Source organism: Grampus griseus, assembly GCF_964374135.1.
Source record: "Grampus griseus genome assembly, chromosome: 5".
NCBI lineage: Eukaryota > Metazoa > Chordata > Mammalia > Artiodactyla > Delphinidae > Grampus > Grampus griseus.
The window spans coordinates 36,265,663-36,292,116 of record NC_138998.1 but is presented as its reverse complement, the minus strand read 5'-3'; the positions used below and the strand labels follow the sequence as shown (position 1 = coordinate 36,292,116).

Genomic DNA, 26,454 nt, shown 5'->3' with positions numbered 1-26,454 from the left:
TGTAAAAAGCAGTATGTTCCTTAAAAAATTCCTAAAAAGCTTCCCAAAACCCTAATTTCTTGCTTAATTTCAAGTTAGGATTAGGATACCTAATTTCAACCTAACTAGTAGGATGTAGTCTTAAACGGAACATATAATTTTAAGTGTGAAATGGGAAGAAGACAATAAAATGTAGTTTACATCACATTTGAACACTACTTTGTTTAAAATTGTTTATGGTCAAAAGGAATACTTAATCCAAAATTTTAAAAAACATTTCTGGGAAATTCTTCAAAAAAGAAAAACACTGAAAACTGGAACCCCTATATCTAAATTAAATTTCACAACAAGTTGCTTTAAACAATTTTTCCTTAACTTTAGGAGAATCTGATGTTATCACTGAGTGGAGAGATATTAACCTCCTTCTCCCTGTTAAGATCATTTCCAGTTTCTAAACAGATTTTCCTATTTTAAGTTTATTTCCCAGTAACTGTTCCCAATTATGAGTTAATAAATCCTCAGTATTTTCTTTATGGAGTTCTTAGAAGAGCAGTCATTATGTTAATAACATACATTATAATATAAACAGCCAATGCTTTTTGCTATTGAAGTATCAGATTTTATTCTGGACATCTCTCTAGCAATTTCTGTTTACTCCTGTATTATTGAGACTTCATAGATAATGATCTGCATGAGAAAGATATCTAAAACTGCAGCTTTTGCTACGTTCTCTGTGTACTTCAGTCCTTTGGGCATTATGGAATTTTTATGACAAATCCTAATTTACTACAATCAACTGTTCTGTGGATTGATGTATCAAAGTACTGTTTCAGCTCTATTTGATTTTCAATATGCTTTAGTAGACTTGACAGAGACAAAACAACAAATCTGAAAAACATTATCTTTTTATAAGATTAATTTTACCACCTGTTCTCCCTTAAACAGGGAATCCTTAAAAAATCCAACGCCGGGATTTCCCTGGTGGTGCAGTGGTTAAAGAATCCGCCTGCCAATGCAGGGGACATGGGTTCGAGCCCTGGTCCGGGAAGATCCGACAGCCGTGAAGCAACTAAGCCCGTGCACCACAATTACTGAGCCTGCACTCTAGAGCCCGTGAGCCACAACTACTGAAGCCCATGTGCCACAACTACTGAAGCCCGCGCGCCTAGAGCCCGTGCTCCGCAACAAGAGAAGCCACCGCAGTGAGAAGCCTGCACACTGCAAAGAAAAGTAGCCCCCGCTTGCCGCGACTAGAGAAAGCCTGTGTGCAGCAACAAAGACCCAATGCAGCCCCCCCAAAAAAAAAAAAAAAAAACAAAGCCAAGAGTTTTTATTCTCCTCAATGTGCATCAGTGTAAAATTCATGCAACACGAATGCCAAATGTTCAACATTTACCACTCTTATCAAGCCATTGTTTCATGTTACCAGAAAGCAGTTATGAGTCGTGTGTGTGGAAATGGTGATGGTGAGCTGTAAGGCAATACACAAATAATTAAGCAGATGTAGTCCCTGACTTCCAGGGCTTCAAGAGGGAAATAACTAACAAAATCTAAAACCAAAGAAGCAGTACATTTGCCTATCTAAACTCATCGGCGGCAAGTACACTCTAGGAATGAGAGGACAAAGAATGAGAGGACAAAGAATAGAATGAGAGGACAAAGAACAGAATAATGCAGCATTATGGGAGAGGAGATGGCTGCTCCTCCAGGAATGGATAAAGGTCAGGAAAAGTAAGAGGCTTTCCAGTATCAATTCAAGATAGCTTTCTGTAAGAGAAAGAATTTTAGGAATAGTTTAATAGGAAATAATTACCAGTAAGTGAAGGTTGTGTGGAAGAACAAGAAAAAAAGAGTTCTTCCAGTATTTTGCTTGAAGGGTAGGGACAGGGAAGGACAGGAACAGAGAGCTGGAAAAGGAAACCTAAACAAGGGTACATAAGAGATGAGCAAATGTGAACAGGATATATAACAGACACTGTGAGAGATGTCGGGCCATGAGCTAAGGAGGTAAGTCCAGGGTCTCAGAGCCTTAAATAAAGGTTGGAATTTAGAGTATTGAGCAGATTGTGGTAAAAGGTCAAAGTAGTAAATACAGGATGTGTAAAAACTGAGCAACAGAGACAGTGCTAGAGATGGGGGTGGAGGTGGGGAGGATAGGGCTTCACAAAGGCAAGATGCAATCATCCTGGCAGATGAGAACCCTATCTGACTTAATGGTAGCCCTACTGAGGGATGGCCAGAAAAGAGTGAGTATGGGAGATAGCCACTGCGCAGTAGGATTTAGATTTCGTTAAATATATCATGTGGCTACCATCAATCAATCTGGACTCACCCAAAATATAACCTTATCATGATGAATTAAAAAAAATATTGTGAACAGATTGCTGATTTTTGTTTTGATGGGAAGAATGAACATGAACTGCTGAAATATTAACAATTCTGTGTCCACATGCTTCACCAACAAACATACCACTACATATACCAATACAAGAATCCAGATACAAAACTAATTAAAAATTCTGAAAAGAACACCCATTCTCATAACTTAGATGCTTTCTAACAGTGGTTTTCTTCCTACTTAAATACCTTGACATACCAACATTTCCAACATATATTATTAACACATAGAGCACCAACACCCACACTAAGTCAGAAAGTCTGCCCCACACACCATCATTTCTTCTATGTATATTTCAGATACTAAAAAGTAAAAAAGGCCTGCGATATAAATAATAGAGCCGTAATGAAAACCAAAACTATTAAAGAATAGTTGCGGAATGAAACAGAAATTAGTCAGGACATGATCTCTTTGCTGGATAAATAGTTCTTGGGACTATGCATTTGGGAGCTCAGGAGAGTGTAACCATTTTAGGCAATTTCTCTATAAATTGTCTGAAACCAAGAAAGAAATGTGACAACTGAAAACAAACGAAAGTAATCTTAAGTAGACACACTGATTAGGCACTGGACTACATGTTGGGATAAGAAGATGAAAAAAGCAAAATACCCAAAGTCAGTGGGGAGAGAGACAGACAAGCAAACCCTGTGGCACAGTGTGAAATGTGGCACAAAGGTGGTCTGGAACAATCCAGAGGCAGAGGGCCTAACTGTGCTGGGAAAGGGGTCACGCAAGCTGGTCAAGGAAGGTGTCCCAGAATGGATGAAATGGGAACCAAGTTTGGCCAGCCACCAGGCAGACAATGAGAGTCACCACAAGCAGAGTGACTGACATGTGTAGAAGCCAACCAAGCGAGGCACAAGAGACCCAGAGTGAGCAGCACATGCAGTTCATGTGGGAGGTCAGGGTGTATGTGTGTGTGAGTGGGATGATAAGAGATAAGACTGGACTGGATAGGCTGGCTGGGGCCAGATAATGAAGAGCTTTGTATGCTAGGTTAAGGAGTTAGGACTTGATTCTGTGGGCAGTAGGAATCACTGGTGGGTTTCAAAAAGGGTCAGAGACTTGCTTTTTTATAAACATCACTCCAACAGTAGTGGTATGGAGGACTGATTTGTTTATTTTTGGTAGAGGACGGTGGGGGAAGGGTGGAGACAGGCCCTTATTTGCTAAATATTTATTAGCATGTTTATTATTAATATTTATTATTCTATGCTTAGCCACCTATAGCTACTAGAACTGCATATAAAGCAAATGATGGTAGAGAACTCAGGAGGTAACAGTGGGGATGATTTGAGAGTATTTAAGAGTTAGACTCTAACTGCATGGAGGGGCTGAAGGGAGTAGAAAGGGTCCAGAATGTGTCCCATGTTTCTGATCTGGATGACTGGATAATGGTGCCATTAAATGAAACGGGACACAGGAGACGGAAAACATTTAAGTGGGAAGATGATGCAAATAAGATATAGAACTCAGACTTCAGCAAAGGTCAATTAAGTATAAAGTTTTCTGGACACTACTCTGTACAGTTTTAACCAGGTGGGTTAGACTTCGGAACCTTGGCTTCCTGCCCATAAAAGTTAACTGGTTTCTACAAGGATAAACCTGTGACCTCAAACTAATCAACACCCACCCTCATAGCTGGATTAATCAGACACAATTACTTATTACTATGATGTAAAGTGAAAATGTCTCCCCAAACTAAGGGTCATAATGATAGAAGGATAAAGATCAAATGCAATATGGAGAGTATTTAGGCTCTTCTGCTACAGACTTGAGACAGACATGACAGATGGGGTATGTTTGCTGCTGCTAAAGAAATTTCACAGGCGCACGAAATATAGCTGGCTTTTGATACCTGGCTTTGATGTTTCCAGGAACTCATTTAGCAATGTTGGAATATCTGGCAGCTTATAGATCCCTTCAAATATGTTACAAGGTGATGAGAATCAAAGCCATGGCATATATAATACCAACATACTTTGTGATAGCAGTGTAGTTATTAAACTTCAGAGGACTATGTACTCTTTCTGTTTTAGAAGCATAGTAACTGTCATTTATTCTGTTACTAATTAAGACTTTTGTTAACACTGACTCGAATAAATAGCACAGAGCTATTTGGGGAGGCAATAAAAATTATCTATAAAATTATCTATCTTTGTATGTTGCCTATATACAAAGCAATATCTTTCAATATGTACCAGAGGTTAAAATTCTCTACTTAACTTCTACACTATGACATTGGGCCCTGGTAACAACTGGGTATTTCCCCTTTGTATCCAGAAGTAGTTGTAGGCACAGACATACCTACAAATCAAAATTGGGAGTTTTTTTTTTTTTAATTATTTTGCATATGGCCCTCAGTACTTATGAGCAGACTAAGAATCAAATGTTGACTCACAACTAAACCTGCCCACCTCTAAGGAGACACTGACCTATTCAAGGCAGGATTACTGAGATTTTAGATCACTCCGTAAAACAATTAACATTAAACCTGGTTCATGGATTTACCTCAAAAGATTTTTGGGTAGGTAAAAATATTCCGTACTTTAAGAGTCAATGAGTTTCTGGGGATCAACTTTCTTAGGGCAAACTTCTGGCTGTGGGTGCTGCTCTCTTGGTCCCTCCTAGGACATCTTCGAAACAGGTGAATGAGAAGGCAGTAAGTTAATGAGTGGATGCTGTGTGGAACCACATTTATTTGTAAACCCCATGTTTGATTTACAAATTGTCAGACATATAATCTGTGGTATTAAAGTGATTCTAGAAGTGAACACAGTGAAATAGAAACAAGAGGATAATAGGAGAAAAAAGGCAGTGAGGTAGGCTTTCTAAGTGAAAGGATACTTGTTTTTAAGCTTTTATTATTCTATATTCTCCAAAAGCATGTGGGGAAGTAAACAAATACGTGTAACAGTTTATTCTCAAAAAATTTTGTACTAAGACACAGCCATGTGAGTACACCTGTTTTCTAAACCCCTAAATATATCATACATTGAAGTCCTCTCTACCCCATACAACCACTTAAAGCAAATTACAATAGCCACCTGAGGAAGAGAACCTACTAGAATACTGTTACGTTGGGCTTTTTTTTTTATTACAAAACTATCAGTTCAAAGCAAAGAATACAAAAGAACTTTTGAATACAATGTGGATAAGCCTAAAATCTTTCATAAATAAAAATTATGCTTATAAGATCAAAAGATCTCACTGCTATTTATGGAGGCACGGGCTTAAATTTGCACACTGAAGACATCAAAAATGTCATATAGCCTTAACTTTTATCCCAGTTCAGTCACATGTCCTGAGACTCCTAGAAGGTAACTTAAGTGAGACATACTTCTCAACCATGGCCTGAAAAGGAAGTGAAACAACTTCTACAAGAACAGCTGGGATAGAAAGCATGCAACAGATTAAGAAAGGAGGTTAATTGTCTCAAAGTAGACAATAAAAAATGTCTGCTGTGTTCTCAGCTGATTAATTAAATTTTGTGTATATGAAATTTGACGTTTAAAGTGGGCTGAAATATATTTACTTATAAAACTTTTCTACATAATTATAAAATCAGTTATATGCAAATGCTAAAATTTCTTAAAAATAACTGTTTTCAAATAACTTCAAACAATTTGGAACTCATTTACACATAAATGAAATACTAATTACAATTATCATAAAATATATCCCCTAATAACCCCTAGTAAGATACAATCTATTAGCTTATTTCTGAATTGACTTTTAAAATTATAAACAAATCCTTTTTATTTAAAATTTTGCCGTGTCTTTTTCCCCAATTAGTACAGATAAACTAATTGATAAGTGACCAAATTAAAAATATACTCACTGATGGCTTATCATGAGAACCCAGATATAACTAAGAGGCTCTTAGCATGAGAGACTTAAATGTATACAAACTATATAAAGAATTTATCACTGAGAGTTTTTAAAGCAAATTTCCGAAAGAAAAATAAAAACTTCCTACAGAAAACATATTAAGAGAATTTTTTTTATTGTCTAGGTTTTGTAAACTATGACCACAAAACCTTTCAAAAGGGTCTTAAGTCAGTAACTTTTCCTAGGGGAGAGAGATTCTACAAAGCCAAGTTTCCTTCAATTTTATCGATTAGTTAAGACAGTCTAAATTAATTTTTAGTAACAAATTAATTGTATCAATAGAAGACTTTACACAAAGTTTTTGATGTGTGGCAGCATTTCTGACAATCCGAACATCAGAAGGCAAGCAAGCAAAGTTCCTCCTGTTTCACATACTCTACCCCCCCCATTCAACGATGTCTTTCTTTTATTACCTCGGAAGGCAAACCTGGTATTTCTCCTGTGCTTATTTTTATTCTCACAATGCCTGGAAATGAAAGAGCGAAGCCAGGTGACAGTCAGAAACCAAAGACCAACCGCAGCAGGAAATTACTTAAAGTATTTTGTGCCATTTGCCCTCCCTATGCCCAGATCAGCTGCAGGAGCTTTGAAGATCACAGGGTGCAGGCAAGATTCTGAAAGCACATGTACTACACTGCAAGCAAAGTTCACCCTGGGACCCCTACCCCTGTCATTCTTCCCTGACTATTCAGTGCTGGTAAAAACCTAGAGCAAAGAAAGTCACACAAACTCTATGGCTATATGTCAAATGAGAGGGACAGTTTAAGAATGTCTTAATCCGAAAAGGAAACAAAAAATTAATGTAATAAAGAGAAATTCCAGTAAATGTGGTTTAAACTAAACATTTTCCAATCTTTATGAGAAGTGCTAAGCTTCAACATAAGACTATTCACAAATTCTTCCTTAAGCTCAGAAGCAATAGCACCAAAACAAAGGATATCTATTTGCATAAGGAATACAAATTTCCCGATCTCTCTCTCAGATAACTTAGTCACGAGGGATTCTAATACACTCCTTACACAACATTTTGTGGCACACATACTCGCAAATCACTGGTTTCTGTAGAATGTGAAAAGAAACACTTGCTCTAGCATTCCCACTCTCATACATGCTTATCCTTTCATTGTGATGACCATGCAAAGGTTCTTTACTGGTCAAGTGGGTGTTACCAGTAAGTAAACAGCAATAGCAGAGAAAGATGGAGGAGACAGACACATTTTGCGGTGTGGTCACGGCAAATAGGAATGCTCAGTTAACTCCCTTCTATGCTTGTCTTAGCAACAGCGACTGGACAGGTCAGCAAGGAAAATTGGAATTTTCATAATCAGAAGTTTATTAATACAAGCAACTTCTAAAATTTGAGTGCCTGATCACAGAATTAGTCATATTTATTCAGAACAAGCCTGCAATACTATCTTTTGCACAAATCAAATATATATCAAACTACCAAGCTAAATAAGTGGAATTTATTTTTACGTAAAATCCTTTATTTTCAAAGATTTCAAAATGTATTTCAGAACCTATCCCTTGTAATTTAAAATCCCCCTATTAACAAGGAATTCATCTACATTAGAAATTTGAGGCTTTCAGTTAATGTGTTGGGGACTGGGCTGGATTACGTTTAACACTTACAGGGATTTTAAATAGAGGCCAGTCTGTGCAGTATGATCCCTGATCCCTAGAAAGCACTGCCATAAATACAAAAATAATATTTGGTTTTGTTAAGGGAGTTCCTTCATATTTAAAAACATGACTTGTTTGCTCCTAGAAATGAACGTTAATTAGAAATATTGTATTCTTTTGTACAGTTTCTGTTTATGGTGTTGCAAAGTACAGCTACCTCAAGGGCTTAAGCTATTACCTAACGATTTCAAGCCCAGAATGAAACACAAAATGGCTCAATCCTCAGCACTCTGGTATCTTCCAAAGATACAAATATCATTCATATTCACTTCCTTTTAGCTTAAGACTCTCAGACTTATTTAAAAGAGAAACTCTACTGCTTTTACAAAGGGAGTTTCTTACAAAACTTACCAGTGTCCAATTTGAACCAGCCTTACAGAAAGTTGTTCCAGGATAATCAAGAATCATCTTGTAACTCAAAAGTACTTAAGCTTTCCTTCCACAAAAAGGCAACTACAACTCACAAACAGGATACTGGTAATTATCAAAGGCTGATGACCTAGGTTAAGAGGATCTCAGGTCCTATTTTAAATGTGATCAAAATTATTACCATCAGACAAAGGATGCAGAATCTGGTGGTCTCAAATCAGGGGATGAGATATAAGAGGCCATAGGAAAACAGTCACCATCTCAAATGGCTGGATTTTAGTAGAATTCCATAAGTAGTCAAGGTTTGTAAGGGCTACATACTGCTTTACACCCTTTAGAAATAGCCCCCCCAAACCCAATATGAAACTAAGGATCACTAAGATCAAAGATGCACACAGATGGAATTTATGAATTTACCTTTGTTTTACGGTAGAATGCAAATCTAGAATCTAGAAATTCTAGTGTAACAATGGAAGTAGTTTTACAGGAGCACAGTAATCAGTCAAAAGTTGCATTTTTTGCACGTTCACATATGCAGAATGAAGTTTTAAACGCTGAATGGAGTTATTTTTTTCTGTTTATTTACAATAAAAAGTAAAAGCTTTAGAGTCAACTCAACAATAAAATGTATAATGAATGTATCACGCAATTATTTTTAGGAACTGTGAGATAACCTTGTAAGTTATCTCCTCCAACTGTCTGATTTAAAAGTTACACATCTTTGCAAGCTTCATTTTCATTACCATGAATATATCAGGAACAGACTGACCCCAACCTGAAGCCAGGTGACAGCTGCTTCAAAAAGTCTAATCTGCTTAGAAAGGGAATAAATGAATGATTGCTATTGATTCCCATGACAGCTCTACACAGACCCATTAACTTCCCTGGATTAGTATAGACAGAAGCCAATTAGTTTTATTTCATATGTAAATAGCATCATAAAGAGGTACAGAAAATAATTCACTGGATTGCTCTCTCCTAAAGCACAAGGCACATTATTTTGAAAGTCACTTCAAACACAGTTCTTGCTTATGGGGCTCTTGCTTTCTCTTAGGCAGGAATTTTTAAAATAAATTCAAACTCATCCAGCTGTGTATATTCAAGAAATACCAGAAAGTCACAAGGCATAGTAAGTTTCAGCTGTTCTCCTCTCTCCAGTATTATCAATAACACATAATGAGTTAGTTCATACATCATCACAGCTGTGCAGGCCAGAGCTAACTTGGCTAATTTAACTATTCCAGTAGAGTTCAGTCAGGAGCTTGCTCTACTTTAGATAATCCACTCTGCAAGTCATATAGAAATGAACAGCATATGCTCTTTATTATCACTAATATGCAATTCTCCTTGTCTTCTTTCAGAGTTCCTGTGAAGTCTTCTAATGGTATTGTCCCTTGGACAGTTTTTAAAAGAACAAAAACTTCTAAGAGCCACCAGCAATCAAAATCACTCAAAACTAATTAGCTAAGACTATGACAACACTCTAGGCTTAAGCTATAAAATTTAAACTCCTTTTTTATCAATAAGCTTTAATTCTAAAGAGGAGAAAAGAACACTGTCTTCTGAGAAAAATTAACCGTGGAGTCAGAGCTTGCAACTTTCTTCTTCATCCTCCCCCCTTTGCAGGAAATTCAGAATTAGAAATAATCACTGGTCATATTTTCACAGTAGGTGAAATTACCTACAAAATAAGGTCAGCACAGTGCCTCTTCCTTATGGGCGATAATAACTAGAAGACTATTCTGGCACACTTTAAAATGAATGTAATGTGAAAACCTATGGTGGTCGCAGTTGCTAAAGGGAGATTTGCACATCCTCCACAATTTCAATTATCCACAACAGTATTCCGCACAGCTACCGAGACCCTTTTAAAACTGCTTAGTCCTGCCATTTAATATCATTTTCTACTAAGGATGAGTGCCTAAACTGTCAGAGACTATGTTTTCTTAATGGAAAACACAACATTCGATGTTGTTTTCTTAACTGCTTATCTGGAATTTGGAAATTCTCCAAAGCCCATCCCGTGTGCAAAAGCCTTAGCATCTAAATATGGGGAGTTCATACATACAACTACTTTCCAGTTGATTTTGCAGATGTACAAAAGGAATGAGAAAGCAAAGTGGAATGGTATAATCTGGGGTGAAGGCAAAATTGGAAAAGAGTAATTAAAATAATTTCATTATAATGAACCAAGTAGGCACTTTTATTATTAAAATCCTGTTTTTACATGTGTTTTTAGTATCTAAGCATCTTGACTAAGGAGTTGGAAGGCACCTGTGAACTTATCTAGCTCAACTTTCCTTCCATTCACTCTTGAGAATAAAATGAACACTGCACATCTAATTTGGATTAAATTAGATGTTAAATCCATTTGCAAAAACCAAAGAATTTTATCTACACAGTTTGAAACTATGAACTTTTGTCTCTGCTAGAGACTCAGTACTATGAACTTTCCCCAAGTTCCACACAATGAACTATTATGGGTATAGTATATAATAATGATTTACCAAGTCATATAAACTGCTGAAAACAAGTGGGATAAACAACTGCCATTCATTATTCCTGAATCTAAAGACTGGTTCGACTTGGGCATATACACAGCTGAACACACACTTCCTGGTTATGTGCAATCTGCACAGATAGACCAGCTTTACAGGCCTGACCACAGAGATTAATAGCTTTAGCCAAATAATGTGGTAACCATGTGAACCTGGGCTGCTCCAGCTTGTTTGTGAATCTCTCAGCAAGGCTCAACATGCCGTTATCTGCATCTTGTTGCCAGGAAACACAACATCGCTTTGGAATACAAGGAAAACCAGGTTGCAATGACTACAGGTCAACTTCCCAAAAGCCTAATTTTTGACATTTAGCTATCTACAATCTTATAACATTTCTTACTGTAGTCCACAAAGAACTTCACTTTACTAGTAATTAACTGTTAATACTTTTTGCCATTTTTATCAGGGCAGAACCACGTATAATAATTCACTCATACTTCTCCTCTCAAGTGTCAAATAAACACTAATTTACTTCCTGAAAACTGATCTGGAAATCAAGCAGTCACTGCAACTACTTTATAACTGATCCAACAATGAATGCGTATGGGCTTTTATCTGTGTCTATTCTTCAGCAAAGAAATTTTACCAAAGGATAAAATACTCAGTGTGCTGCTATCATAAGATTTCCTGGATTTTCTGGGAATCAAAATATCTGTCTTGCCTTGCTCAAGGTAACAGAACGTAATGTGTTGGACAATAATCCTGCTAGTTTCTTCCTGAGCGATTCAAACAGAGAAACTTAATGTACCAAGATGCTGAAGTACTTAGCAGACTGGAAATTTGCTTTATAAGAGTGAAGTGGGAGGCCACTGTTCTGCACAGTTTTGCAATCTGGAGATGGAAGGATTAGAGTGGCTTTTAGAGTATATAAAATTAATTACCCTTGACATACCAATCAGAATTGCTAGCTCATGGACAACAGAGATTTTGGACAATACCTTATTAAAAAGATTTTTAAGACAAAATGGAAAACATTTTTCTCTCTTCCAATGCTGGCTAAAAAGAATAAGTCAGAAGTACTTAGCTTTGTTACAGGATCTGAGAATTTTGCTACCCAAGCAAGACAGAATCTTGAATGCATTTACATTATCAAGAGAATGCATTTATGATCAGGAGAACTACATTTCTGATATAAGCTTTACTTTTATCCGAAGTGGTCTTCTACATAATAACGCCTTTAAACTTGGGCTTTATATTGTTTCTCATCTTGTTCCATATGTCGCTTTTGAAACACAAGACGCAAAATTCCAGTCTCATGGTAATTAAGTTGCTAAAAACACACATAGATCTGTGTACTATACAACTGAAACATTCAAAGAAAACCACCTAGCTAATACTAAATGGGAGCAAGAGAAGTTAAACAAAGACCAGGTTACTGTAATGCCAACAACGCTCTGGCACTGTTAGAACACAGAAGGTTAACATCAAAACTAATAGAATTAGACAACATGAAAATGGTTCACTGCCACCATTTGCCTTCTAACTCTCCAGACACTTGGGTAGTGTAACCTGACTTATTTGTGAACAAAGATGACCCTCCACAAAGTTTTTCTCCCGAACTTCTGGGTTAGGATGGTCAGCCTACTATTTTAAGTCCCTTTATACTACAGAAGAAACAACTTAGGAATATAAAGATCAATGCTTATTATACAGCCATTTTTGCACTAGCAACTTTACATGTGCAAGTATTATTTTCTCCACTTTCAAGTTCATTAAAGAAGAACTGAGATGTGGAAATCTCAGTTCCCTATCAGTAAATAATGCTTGGACATCCATAAAAGAACCAAATTATTTATATACATATCTTGCCTACAAAAACATGAGAATAACTTTTTTTATGTAAATGACAAACAAATATGTCCATTAACATAAATTTTCCCTTCACTCACTGTTGTAAAACTCTTTCAGGTTTAAAAAAATACCCTGAGTTGTGGAACAATTTATTTTATCTGTAAGATAAACAGAATAATAAAATTAATGGTAAAAAGCTTTAAGGAAACTAAAAAAGATTTAACATGTTTGGGCATGATTCAGAAGTTTGGGAGGTACTTCGGAATCATTCACAGAAAAATTGTTTGGACTATTCAAAATGTAAAGAGGGCCACAAAAATCTCCAGATAATACTATTTTCCTTTAAAAAACAGGAACTACTCAATATACAAAACTTTAAAATTAGATAAATTAGGCATTCGTAATTTATAAGATTCTCCATGGATTTTCTTTCAAAAGCAAGCTCTCCTGTATGATTAAAATAGTATTTGATTCACAACACTCAATGTATATGCAACTTCTCAGTCACACACATATTGCACAGAGTGACATTTGAATTGTTCAAATCATAAAACCTTCATTGTCTGGTTAGATAAATAGCCTGCATTCAACTGCCATGAAAAATCAGGATAGCATACAGCCAAAAGAATAACAGTAGAAAAAAAAAAAAACCTGTTAGGTTACTACTGAAAGAAACTACCCTACTAAAGCCTCTTTACCTTCTCTATAGGATTTAATAATAGCTTTTAAGTAGTTATAAATACATACCCATACTTCATTCTCATTCTATCATTCTCTGGGTTACAGTAAAATCTTTCCAAGTGCTCCTGGGAATCATTGGATACACTCTGCCACTTCTGAGTAGTTGTCCTCTTGATCTGCCAATGATACGGCAAGACCGTGTGGTGCTTCAAACAATCCCTGCCATAAATACAAGTGCCTTGCAAAAAGTCCATGCAAATTTCAATTCCGTTCTCTTGGTGAGTGTGGTACTGTAGCTGGTTCACCAGCTCAAACACAAGGTCAAGGGAGGCCTCTTCACTTTTGTCCTGAAAGAGCTCAGTATTCAACTTATCACTGGTATCCAAAATGTACTGGATTGTAAAACTGTTGTCTTGGAAAACCCCTGGAACGTAATCCGTGACTTTGTCTATGCAGTCAGGACTAGCAGGAACATCACTTGAAACTGGGTGCAAAAGGTCAGCCTGGAAGTGCCCTGCTGTAGAATCTGCCACTGTCCCACTGATGGTTTCTGGTGGAAAGCTATGATCCTGGATTGGAACCACTTGTTCAGGATCATCAGTGGTAGGATGGGCTTCTGGTATCTGGCCCCCGACATTTGTTCCATCAGGAATCAGGACAGACATACTGTCTTCTGCTGGTGGACATGATGGATTGATTTCCAAAGGTTTTTTCACCATAGATTCATGTAAGCTGCTCTCTTCTGCACTCTGATTTCTAGGTCTAAAAACCCCATCAAGTGAGCCAGATTCTAACAAAGTATTTAATATTGGTCTCAAAGACCTCAGGGTTCCGGCTCCCAATCTCTTCTGATCCTTTTTCTTAAAACAAGTCTTCAATGGAGTGATCTTCTCAGAGAGTCTCATTTGGCATGAAAAGTCATCAGGAGGAGAGGGAGGCTGCACTACACAGTCTGGCTCAGGTTCGGTGGTTTCCATTTCCATGATGTGGATTAGCTCCAATTGCTCCTCAGTCTAAAAAATCCTACCAGGAAAAGAAAGAATATCATTTACAAGCTGACAACAACCGAATCCTATTCATTCATCAACGTGTTTTGTTCTAGTCTCTAAGTCCCTGAAATCATTCCTCTTATACTGTATTTCACCTTTACAGGTCAGTTTTAAATTTTACTGAGAAATCAAGGCTCCAAAGCAGCCAAGGTTATTCAAAAGCCCACAACAGATAAGGTGAGAGAGAGACAGTATCTTCCAATAGGCTCTTGACATTTATTTGTGGACTTAATATACGACTTGTAATTCTGCTGGGGTATGAATGTTTACAGTAAGTCTAGAATGGGGTGGAGGGTGAGGGGTAGAAATAAGTGCATCTAATGACAGTGGGGAAACCACATCTCTACTGCTTTGTGGTTCTCTTCACAGTTGTTTATGTATTGCCTATCTCATGAGGTGACAAAAACTATTTCTTTGTTAAAAAAAAAAAAGTTTGTCAAACGCAGGAAAAACTGCAAAGTTAACTGTGAGTGAATTTGGGGTATAAGGATATACTCAGGAAACAGGGGCTTCTCAATCGAAATATTATATGGGAGAAAGCCTACTGAAGCATTTCTAGATTCAGAAACTTCCAATATATTCCCCAAGGATGTTAAGGGTCTACTTTTGCAATCCCCAAACATAACCACTACTGGAAGAAGAATATCAGGGCTTGTTAGTAACAGAAGCTACATCACCAACAACCATTGCACACTGTTTTAGAAACCAAACACAACTTCCTAATACAGAAAGGGGCCTCCTTCTCTTCAGAAAAGTTACATATATGCATTTTTTCAAAAAGACAAATGAAGGCATAGAAAAATAACACAAGAAAAAAAAACCCACCAAATTTCAGATCCCTAAAGAACTACTCAGTGACTAAAAAAGTGCTTTCTTCAAAGAATCAGACCCCTTGAAAGAAACTGGAACTTAAAGTAAAAAGCAAAGAAAACTTTGTAAAATGATGAATGGTGTCTCCTCCACAATCTAGCATTCATTAACTAATTCTGAAAATATTTACTGAGCATTGTGCCAGGTGGTAAAGGGGTGGTGATGAGCAATTAATCTTCTCCCTTGTCCAACAGACTGAAAGAAATCTTTGATGCAAGGACTCGTGACTTCATCAAGTATGCATCCCAGGTACCCAGTACAGTGCCTGGCACAATGCACATAGTGGGTGCTCCACAATATTTTTTTGCTGAATTACTGAAGAAAAAGCACCTATTAAATGCCTAGTTCTGTGAGGCTTTATGAGTCAACAATAGCAACAAAATGATAAAACTGAGTACCCAGAAAAATGAATATTAAAAAGAACTAATTGGAGAGATTCATAAATGTACATTTGTAAAAAGTGCTTAATGATCAAACTCAAAAAAAGTAAAAACACAGTATATAACAAAGCTTTTTTTTTTTATAACAAGGTTTTAATGCACACAGTAAGTACAAAAAAAAGGTAGAAAAAGAAAAGTTCAATGTGAGCTGGCATTGTTAGGGAAAGCTTCATGAAGAAGGAGAGACTTGACATAAGACATAAATCAACTGGAAAGCAGCCAAACCAGGCGTTATTATTCATCATTTGGTGCTCTTGCCTCAAGGCACAATTGGCACAGATTGTGGTATTCCCTCTTCACCACACCAAACCGGCCTGTGCCTTCCCCCACACGCGCGCGCACACACACACACACCACTCCTATCACACCCAATCAAGGCAAAACAGACGAAACCCAGTTCATTTATACGGGTGCATACACACACGCCACAACTTTTCCTATTTTTGCCCTCTGTCAACCTCAGAAATAAAACCGAGAAAGGGGCAGAGAACTGGAGGAGTGGCTGGAGTGGGGAAGTCACTAGAACCTAGTTCCTCAATTAGTTTGCATAACAGAGAAATAAAGATTGGAAGGACACCTTCCTCCAGTCCCCGCTGTAGGCGACCTACCGCTCTACCCTTCACCTCGTGATGCCCCCGGTTCTCGCGCACTCCCGACCCCTCGCACCATCCGGGGAAACTGCCTGCTCCAAACTCAGCACTCCGGCCGGGCGCAGCGCAACGCTCGGGTCCGAGCGACGCCTCCTGCCGGCCACGGTAGTTTGCTCAGCTCGGGCCCCCGGGCCGCACCAACTCCGCGCAACGCGGCCCATCCCGTGTGTTCCCGAGCATCCTGCCCCCGCCTGCCCTCACACTCCCGGGCCAGCCTCCTCCCCACCCAACGAGAGACTCCCGCCCTGGCTGCCCTCCCTTCCAGAAGCCACTCGTGGCGCCTTCCACAGTTAATTTCTTTCTCTCCTCGACCGACCTTCCCGCGAAGACCGTCCTGCGAGGCTCGGAGGCTCGACCCGAGAAGAGCCGGGGAAACGCGGCGGGCGCTTCTCGGGCCGGCGGGGAGGAAGGCGACGACTTCAAAGTTAAACTGAAATCAGCTTTCAAACTTCTGGGCTGCAGCCGGAACACGGGTCCTCCGGAAGGCTCCTCTCAGCGGCCGTGCCCTCCCCCTCGATCTGCGCCCCAGAGCGCGCAGGGTCTGCCCAGCGGGGGCAACCGCACAGACGCACCCCAGAGTCTCCCCGACCCAGTGGGAATGGGGAGACGCCGGCGCCCCAGACTAAACCCTTCAGCGAATTAACTCCAATTTATACACCTGCCAGAGGCCCGAAGTGACTAAGAAGTGTAAACCAATGCCGTCCTGATATTGACGGGATCCGAGTGAATTCAGTACAAAAAGGCAGTCTAAACAGCACTCACCCCGGATCCGTGAAAGCCGGCAGCGAGGCCGGCGACCCCTTCCGCGCCCGCCTTCCCAGCGAGGGTCCCTCTTCGGCCCCTCAGAGCCCACCCGGAGCCCTTTACCTGAACAGGCAGCCTGAGAAAACGGACCACAGGAGCCGAGTCGCGGTGCCGCCGGCTTACACTGTTCGCGCCGGGGGGGGGGGGTGTGGGGGGTGTGGGGGTGGGCGTGGGGGACGGGCTCGGGAGTCTAGGGGTCGCAGGCCGGAGACGCGGCGAGCGGCGCTCGGGCCATTCCGCCGCCGGGAGCGCAGAAAACCGCGACTGCACTCCCGACCCGGCTCGCTCGCCTGTCACCTCGAGCTCTGCTTTAAAGTGGCTTCCGGTCGCCTCCTCTCGGCAGCCCCGTCGCGGAGGCGGAGCCTGAGAGGCAGGGGGGCTGGGGTGGGGTGAGGGGACCAGGAGCTCAGTGGGTGACGGGTAGGCGGCCCGCCCCGCGTGCGCATGCGCGCTTACTCGCGGGGAGGCGCGCTCGAGGTGTGCGTGCAGCGGCCCCGTGCTCCCTGGAGGGGGCGTGTCCTTTCGCCGCCAGCTGGGTCCCGGAGGGTCTACGTCCGCAAGCGTCTGGGATCGCGTGGCTGTGAGGAGGGGAGGTTCGCACCGTGCGGCGGGCTCCACCTACCTGCAGACAGATGGAGGGTCACTTTGTTCGGAGGAAACTCAGGCACCCGAGGGAGGATGTGAAACGGAACAACCCGTCTCTGTGCGGTTGGCTTTGTTTATTTGCCTCCTCACTAGAGGCCTCCTACCCCTGACGCCACCGACCCCGAGAGGAGGCGATCAGCTGCTATGGCCGTTGCGGCCAGACGGGGTCGCTCGCCCCGTTCCTCACAGGCAGGCCCTGCGGCGCACCATGGCCTGCGATTGCCCGACCTGGTTGCACGCATTCCTGTTTCACGGGAAACATTCTCAGCATTGCAGAAGGGAAACCTAGCTTTGGGTTTTGACAGTAGAAGCACGTATATGTGTCTTAAAGGCCACAAACACGGTAGAGACTTGTTTATTCATTCAACAAATTTGTCGAGTGCCTATTGCATGCCGGGTGAACTGTAGGCTTAGACTACAGCCCTGATCAGCCAAGACACCTTGCCTGTCCTCATGGAGCTTTCGAAGCACCATGTACTCACCTCTAAAATACACACCACCTGTGAATTTTCCATATTTTCTGGATTGTAAAATGCCCTGGATGGTGAGTCTGTTGAATAATTTTTCAGCGGTGGAGGAACATACACTACGTTAAATTCATATAATCGCCATATATGTGTGTGTGTCGGGCGGGGGGAGAGGCCCTGGTCAAAATCAAAGAAAATTAATCACGACTGTATCCCCAACAGCTGGCAGAAAAAGGAACACAGCTCGCAAAGAGATACTCTCTTCATGTGGCCTGAAATCTAAAGTGGCTTAATTCTGTAACTTGGAGGCATTCTGGGTTGAAAAAGTCAGCTATTACCTTACCAAACATGGAAGCCTGTAAAAAATAAGAGGTTGTAGTAATAAATATTAGGGTTCCAAGCCTTTCTTAAACTGTTCTAAACCAAACTGAGTGACATATCAGCAAAGAATAGATTAAGGGTAGTATCCTACCCCAGCAGGCTTATTACAAATGGCATCAGGGCAGGTGCCTTGATGCCATTTAAACTAAGGTGAGAATGATATGGACAGAATTCAGGGACTACTAAGTAAAAGTCAAGCATTTCCAGGCTTTACAAATTGTATTGAGACAAAATCTTGATGTGTGCCTACTCACATATGGAATTTCCTAGAATTTTACTGTTTGCTTTCTATTTGTTTCATCTGTTCTGTGTTCTTTTCTTTCCTTTCATGCCTTCTTTTGAAGTATTTTAAATTCTATTCCCTCTCAACAATTAGGTTACTTGTTATACATTCTTTATTCTTTTAGCAGTGTTTCAGTTATTTATTGCTGTGAACAAATGACCCCAAAACTTATGACTTAAAACAACAACTCTTGTTTGCTTATGATCCGGGATTCTCTGGCTCAGGAATTCAGTCAGGACATAGTGCAGATGGCTCATCTCTGCTCCATATCTGGAGTCTCACTTGGGGTGTCTCAGATGGCTGAGGCCTGGCTCAACTAGGGCCACATGTCTTGGGCCTCTGTTCTGGCCCTTGGCTGAATTCCCTGGTTTTTCTCTACAAGGCTTCTTCATGTGGCTAACTTGGGCTTCCTCACAGCATGGACCCCTCTCGGGGTTCCAAGAGGGAGCATTCCAAGAAGACAAGCCTCACTATGCAAGCCTTTGCTTACGTTATGCTTAATAATGTGTTATTGGCCAAAGCAAGTCACACTACCCGGCTCAGAGTCTATGTGGGAGGGGGACTGCTTGAGGCCATGAATATTGGGAGATGCTTAGACTAAGAGCAGATCACCTTAATCCCCAATCAAGGATTAATAATTAAAAGTTACTCCCAGGATGTAGCTCTTTGGAATCCAACTTATTTTTCACCCTCCACTCCCCAGTTACTCCCCTTGAGGCAACAGAGAACTCTAGCTAGTTCTCAACCTCTCCATTACTGTTTTCAGAGTGTCAATTGGCCCAACTGGAAAAATGGCACCAGATTCTGGACTCACCACTCGTGGATCTAGACTTCTCAGACTGCTAGAATTTTACTTCTCCAGAAAATGTATCTTCCACATTGTCTGCCTCAGATGTGATCCCTGGAATATAATGGAGTAGTAAGATCCTCCTAAAGAACAGAACCAGGAATTGACTGATTAAGCAAGGGCGTGGAATCTTTGCTCTTTCCAACAGGATAGGAGATGTTCTATGGACCAGTGACCACTGGGTGTTTCCATCTTCGCCTTTCTGAATAGGAGTTTTACCAACATCATGTACCCTGTCTATCCATCATTACTTAATAGGAGTATTGAGGCAGATAACTTTTTAAATTGGTGCCGGTGCATGAGGATCCACACTCTTACTGGGGAGTACTCCACATCATTGGGACTCCTGAATCTTGGACTCTAAGCTCATTGCAGAGACTTTGGGATTTTTTCTTTCTTTAAAGGAGGGGATGAGTATTCCTTATATGAGAAGAAGGGAAAGACATTGCTTGTTACCTCTTTCTTATTAGAAAGATCCTGACACTTTTTTTTTGAGGAGAAGGGCTAGCAATGTGCCTAGCCGCAAATGCTTTTCCCTAGATCCCATACACTTTTGGGTGGCCATGGATATAGTTCTAGACACACGGTGAAGATGTCTAAAAAAGAACTTTTTTTCCTAATGTAGATATACCCCAATTCATTTCTTCCTTTTTTTTCTTCCTCCTAGAATATTAACATGAAGATGGAGATGGAACCTCATGACAAGAATGAAGGTGAACATGATGTGGAAAATATGAAGTCTATAAGCTAAGGATCCTGGAGCAGAATGAGAGGAGAAGCCTGGGTCATTCAGGCTGCAACAGCCCTAGAGTGGCTACCCGTGGACTTAGTAAGTCTGAAAAATAAACCCCAATTTGGTTAAACTGTTTTCTGTTATGTGTAGCTAAACATATTCTTGGCTAATACATAAACTGTCATAAGTTATCTTCTAACTAGTCTTCCTGCTTGCAGGCTCTACCAGTTAGACAGCAGCAGCATGATCTAGTATGTCAGAAATATAAGAGCTATCACAAAGCAATACATCAACTCCTATAGCATTTGCTGCCAATTCCAGATATGCCAAATTATATGATTAAGAAATACATGTTTATTAAAGAAAAAATAGAAAGTAGAGAGGAGACATAAGACTACCCATAGTTGAAACTTCTCAAGTCCCATTTTAACATTTTCCTATAGTTATGCTGTCTTATTTTATTCACAGGTTTTTCACAATAACATTACAGTGTATTCCTATTTTACCTAACACTATATTATAAGCAGTTTTCCATGTTAACACATGGAAACAAATAGCTTTTAAACAAATAGCTGTTTAACATTCCAAGTAACTATAATAAGTTTTACCTAACTCGTTTCTTGTCACTGAACTTAATTCACTTTTTAAAAAAATCATTCATTCACTGAGTATCTACTACATTCAAGTCACTGGATTAAATATTATCCAGTAAGAAGTGGCTCCTATTTGAACGCTCTTCACAACTACAAAAGACAAAACATAACATTCGACATATATAGCATATGCATGTGCACACTTTCTGTATGTGGCCCTAAGCCATTTAATTGCTTTTAAATATGCTTATAGGATTGAAATATTCTAATTACCTTTCCATGTACTCCTTTTATTGATCATTTCTGTTATCCTTGTCTGCTGGATTTGCTTTAGCGTGACTGATCAGTTCAGTATAGCACTTCCAATGAACAACTTATGTAAAAGCTGAGACCACCTGAAATTTCAAGTGACCAAAGACCTGTTTTCATTTTTATTAACAGAATACATGCTTCAAAGTGTTAATAACTCTTTCTTCCTTTCTGTTTTCACAATTATCAGTAATACTTAATTCCCCAACAACCTTCTGGTGGAAAGATAATCATTTCTGGTTACCACACCAAGAAGGAAACTGACTAGCATGACTCAGAGAGTCATTAAAGACCTGAGATTTGAAAGCAGAGGCCTTGGCTCTTAGCAATGCTGTTCTGAGAACACAGCCAATTTGCATAAATGGCAGATTGACAATTCCTTATCTGTGAGTGCTAAGTCCAAGCTATAATTTTTTCTATGTACATAAGGAAAACTGATTTTCTAACTCAAAGTGCATGTATGTACTGTATTCAAAGTGAAAGAAAAGACGAATTGATATTATGCAACTGAATTACTGATGTTTTAAAACATAAAACCTATTATTGAAAATTCTGTCTTGATGTTGTTACTAATGGGCCAACTCCTGGAATGTATCTGAAGGAAGATTTCCTAGTTTCCTGAGAGGCAGTTCTGCACCCTTGGATCCTAGAGTAAGAAAAGATTTTGGCTGAAATGTATTTACCTCAAGTGGGTCTTAAATATGGTGTTGGTGGGAGAAGACTGGAAAAAGCTACTAGAGAATATGTCACAGCAACTAAAAGTAGAGAATTTCATCAGCATGAATGGTGAATTAATTCAAAGCTCAGAGGTAGGTTGGTTTAGAGCTTGACATGAACATGCCTTGATAAATGTAAACTTAAGATTCATATTTTCATAAAGTGATAGAATATTCGCTTTGCAGACCATTTCCAAGTTTTAAAAATATTTCTCATTTATACTCTTTTTCTTGAAACTTTTTTTCTCCACCTCTGATGAGGCAACAAGGTACGTATGTCTAGGAAAAGTGAAGGCTTACTAGAAAATGATACAGATAAAATATGAATAGGATGAATTCTAAAACGCTTATGCCAGATCACCAGCTATTCTGTTTAGCCAAGATTTGTATTTGTAAACTGCCCAATCATCTGCTGGACTGTTCTTATCTTCACAGGATCCATGACAGCCAAGTGTGCTCTTTCATCCCCTTCATTTTGGACCTGTTGAGTAATTCACACAGCACATAATCAAAGTGCTTTCTGATGTAACTGGTTTTGGTCTATATGAAATGATTCCTTCAGAGAAGTCCCACATTTTTTCCAGGCCATTCATTCAGTTTATTCATTTATTGGGTGTATATGTACCAGGTACTAGTTATGCAATGATGACTAAGATAATTCCTACTTTCTGTCAATTGTTTGTGAACTGACGACCCAGAGCACCTGGGAAAGTTGGCTGCAGATTCCCCAGCCCCACCCTAGACCTCCTGAATCAAAATCTCAGAGGGCAGAGGATTCTGCACTTTGAACATGTTCTAGGCACTGCTGCTTTAAGAGTTCAGAGTTTAAAACACTCTGGGGTTGGGGAGGTGGACTTGGAGCAGGGGTAGGTAAGTGCTGGGAGGGAAAGGAGATGTGGAGGGTATGGCCAAACAGGAAAACAAATAAATGCACTATAGTGTGGTAAGTGCTATAATAGAGTTACACCTGCAAAGTGCTAAGAATACATAGTGAGGAAGAGTTAAGCCTGACTATAAATTGTCAGAGGAGAGAATTACCAAGATTTCTTGAAGTATCTAGAATCATTATTCCTTAGAATGTTAAGCAACTCAATTGTTTCTTCTTGAAGTACTCCTAAATTTAATAAGAAAAAGTTTACTTTTTAAATAAGTGAATTCCCAAGTACTTAAAGATGATCTTGAAAATTGTATGCAGAGATCATCTGAGTTAACAGCATTTCTACTGTGTAAATTTATCCTAAGGATATAATTAGGGTTATGCACAGGTTTGATTACAAAGCTATTCCCTGCAGCAAATAAATTGTGTCCAACTGCTCATTTTCATCAAGTCCCAGAATCTGTTCTCCATGGACAACTTCCCTGTCCCTACTTTTTATATTGTCTTAAAACATTCTGGACCATAAATAGTTCCCAGTCTTGCTGTTCAGGCTCTGTAAAACCAGTACTCTATCCCTACAGTAAACACTGTTTCCAGTGACAAAAACAGAATTTAGGAATTTAATTCATCAGTAGCCCTGGCCAGCCACACTGGGCAAGATCATGTACAGAGCATAAATTTTAAAGCTAATGTCCAAACTCAATATGATGATTTTGGCAGATTGGACATCCTAGCCATTCACTGAAAAGAGATGGCTCTGAAGTGCACTTGCCTTTCACCTCTGACTCCTCTACAGGCATATAGCTCCTAGACCATAGGTTTGCAACTTGGCTGTGATAATCACTTGAGCCACTGACTATATATATGTGTACACACACACACACACCCTATATGTATACATACGTTTCTAGTCTCTACACAAGACCAGTCAAACCAGAATCTCTCAGGTGGGGCTGGTACGTTGAATATAGACTGTCTTATTTATCTTTTCCTCTCTGGTTCCCAGGAGAGCACTTGACATTATCGGGTACTTAATGTCCTATTCACTCAACCCATTTACTGAGTATTTATGTTCTAGACATTTCTAAGTGCTAGGGATACTAGAGAATAGAACAAATGGTTAACTCTTATCAAATATTCTAATGGGAGGAGACAGACAGGTGATATCAGGTAGTGGTGAAAGCTGTAAAAATAAGACATGTTAAGGGTGGACAACCACATAATATATCACACAAGGACACATTGAGAGTAATTATTCACAATTATGTTAAGACGATGCCAATAAAACCAGGACTGTCCTGGATAAATCGAGACGTATAGTCACTCTGGGTAAGATGGTGCTTTTTAAAAATGATGTGCTGTTCAGGAAAGGCATTTCCTAAAGGGAAACATTTAAGCAGAAGTCTGAGGAAGATAAAGGAGCTAGCCATGAGGATATCAGGGGAAGAACATTCCAGGTAGATGAAATAGCATCTGAAGTAGAGGCAAGCTTGGCATATTAGAAAAAAAATCAGAGAGGCCAGTTTGATTGGAGTGGAATGAATGAAAGGAAGTTCTGCTGAAGAGGTCAAAGGGGTGGCCAGAGACCAGATCTCATATCTTTTAGGCCCATGGTAAGGAGTTTGTACTCCAACTTGAGACAGAAATCTATATAATTTACATTTTAAAAGGATTACTCTGGCTACTGGGTGTAGAAGAGCCTTGTAGTAAAAGCAGGAAGATCATTTATTGGTGTAGGCAAGAGATTATGGTAGCTTGGACCAGTGTACTAACCGTGGCAGTGGCGAGATGTGATTAGATTCTGGAAGCATGATAAGGGTAAAACTGAGAGGATTTGCTGTTGAATTGGACACAGTTTATGAGGGAAACTGAAGAACCAGGGATGATCCCTCAGTTTTCAGCTTAGCAATTAGGAAAATGGAATTGTCATTTATTGAGATGGGTGAAGATTGCGGAAGGCAGGCTTTTGGGAGCAAAGGGAAACAAGAGTGTAGTTTTGGACACATTAAGAGGAGATGGTTAGGGGCTTCCCCGGTGGTCCAGTGGTAAAGAATCCGCCTTCCAAGGCAGGGGACACAGGTTCGATCCCTGGTCAGGGAACTAAGATCCCACATGCCATGGGGCAACTAAGCCCATGCGCCACAACTACTGAGCTCACATGCCTCAATGAGAGAGCCCGTGCACCACAACTACAGAGCCCACACGCCCTGGAGCCTGTGCGCCACAACTAGAAAGAGAAAACCCGCACACCACAACTAGAGCGAAGCCTGCATGCCACAACGAAAGATCCGATGGGCCTCAGCAAAGATCCCGTGTACCGCAACTAAGACCCAACGCAGCAAAAACAAAGAGGAGATGGTTAGTAGATAAGAAGACTAGAGTTTAGGAGAAAAGTTGGGACTGTTTGCTATCATATCTAAGAATTTCCCCATTTCTAAACCTACATGGTGAATACATTGGTTCCTCCATTTGACATAAAGGTTAATTAGGAGGGCCTAAATATGTGTCTTTTATTTTATTTTATGTTTTTTAAACTTAGGGACCCTGGTGGGACTAGGGCTAGCTTTTATTTTACTTTTTTAAATATTTACTTATTTATTTGGCTGCGCTGGGTCTTAGTTGCAGCACACGGGATCTTCATTGTGGCATGCGGGATCTAGTTCCCTGACCAGGGATTGAACCTGGGCCCCCTGCCTTGGGAGCACGGAGTCTTAACCACTGGACCACCAGGGAAGTCCCTAAACGTGTGTCTTTTAAAAAGAGTACTGGGCTGCATTCTTCATTTGTTGTAGATGAGGGAGATTTATTTTCACAAAGCCTGAAAGTGAGGTGTTGCCCAGTGGTGTCCACTCATTTCATATTTCTCCAGCTGAGGCAAGCTGTAATCCCTGTAAATCTAAGCTAATTTACAGTTCCTATTACCTAACTTGGTCAATGAAGACCCCATTTGGGGAAGCTGAGTAAGAAATTAGAGTCTAAAGAAACAGTTGACACTTGTGTGTTCTATGAGTTTACAGAAAGAAAAATATCCAAGTCAAGCATATTACAGTATGAAAATTAACAATTGGTACAGGTGCATACAAGTTTCTAGCAATGTAAGCCTAAGTCTGGTTTTAAAACAGAAATCTATAGTATCAATTAGAGTTCCCATTATTTATTGACTTCTTGCCTACAAAACAGCTGTCTTTTATTTTCAAATGCAAAACAGATGGAAATTTACTCTGTCAGGGAAATCTATATTAAACAAAATATTTGCAACATTATTTGCCGTATTATTTTGACTTCATCACCTGCCTGAGACTCTGACTTTTTTCACTTTCTGAAGACTTAACTAAATTGGAAATCAAGGATCTGAACTGGCTTTTTCTCGATGATTATTGAAACCTAGGAAAACTCTTGGTTTCAAAGTTTTGTAAAGTCATCAAAAAAACAGTGTGTCT

The 26,454-nt window shown here is 39.8% G+C and overlaps 1 protein-coding gene across 2 annotated transcripts in view; it reads right to left on the bottom strand.

Annotated features, from left to right (window-relative positions):
- TIPARP (TCDD inducible poly(ADP-ribose) polymerase) overlaps nucleotides 1–17,300 on the bottom strand; it is a 28,803-nt gene extending 11,503 nt beyond the window's left edge. Inside the window, exons 1-2 of one of the 2 annotated variants that reach the window (XM_082655580.1) lie at nucleotides 17,227–17,300; nucleotides 13,417–14,373 (exon numbers count right to left, since the gene is read on the bottom strand). In XM_082655580.1, the coding sequence (XP_082511706.1) occupies nucleotides 13,417–14,333 (917 nt within the window). In that variant the 5' untranslated portion in view covers nucleotides 14,334–14,373; nucleotides 17,227–17,300. Of the gene's footprint in view, nucleotides 1–13,416; nucleotides 14,374–16,317; nucleotides 16,398–17,226 lie in introns of those variants that run through there. The other variant, XM_082655581.1, reaches the window with a different exon arrangement.
- Nucleotides 17,301–26,454: the final 9,154 nt, after the last annotated feature.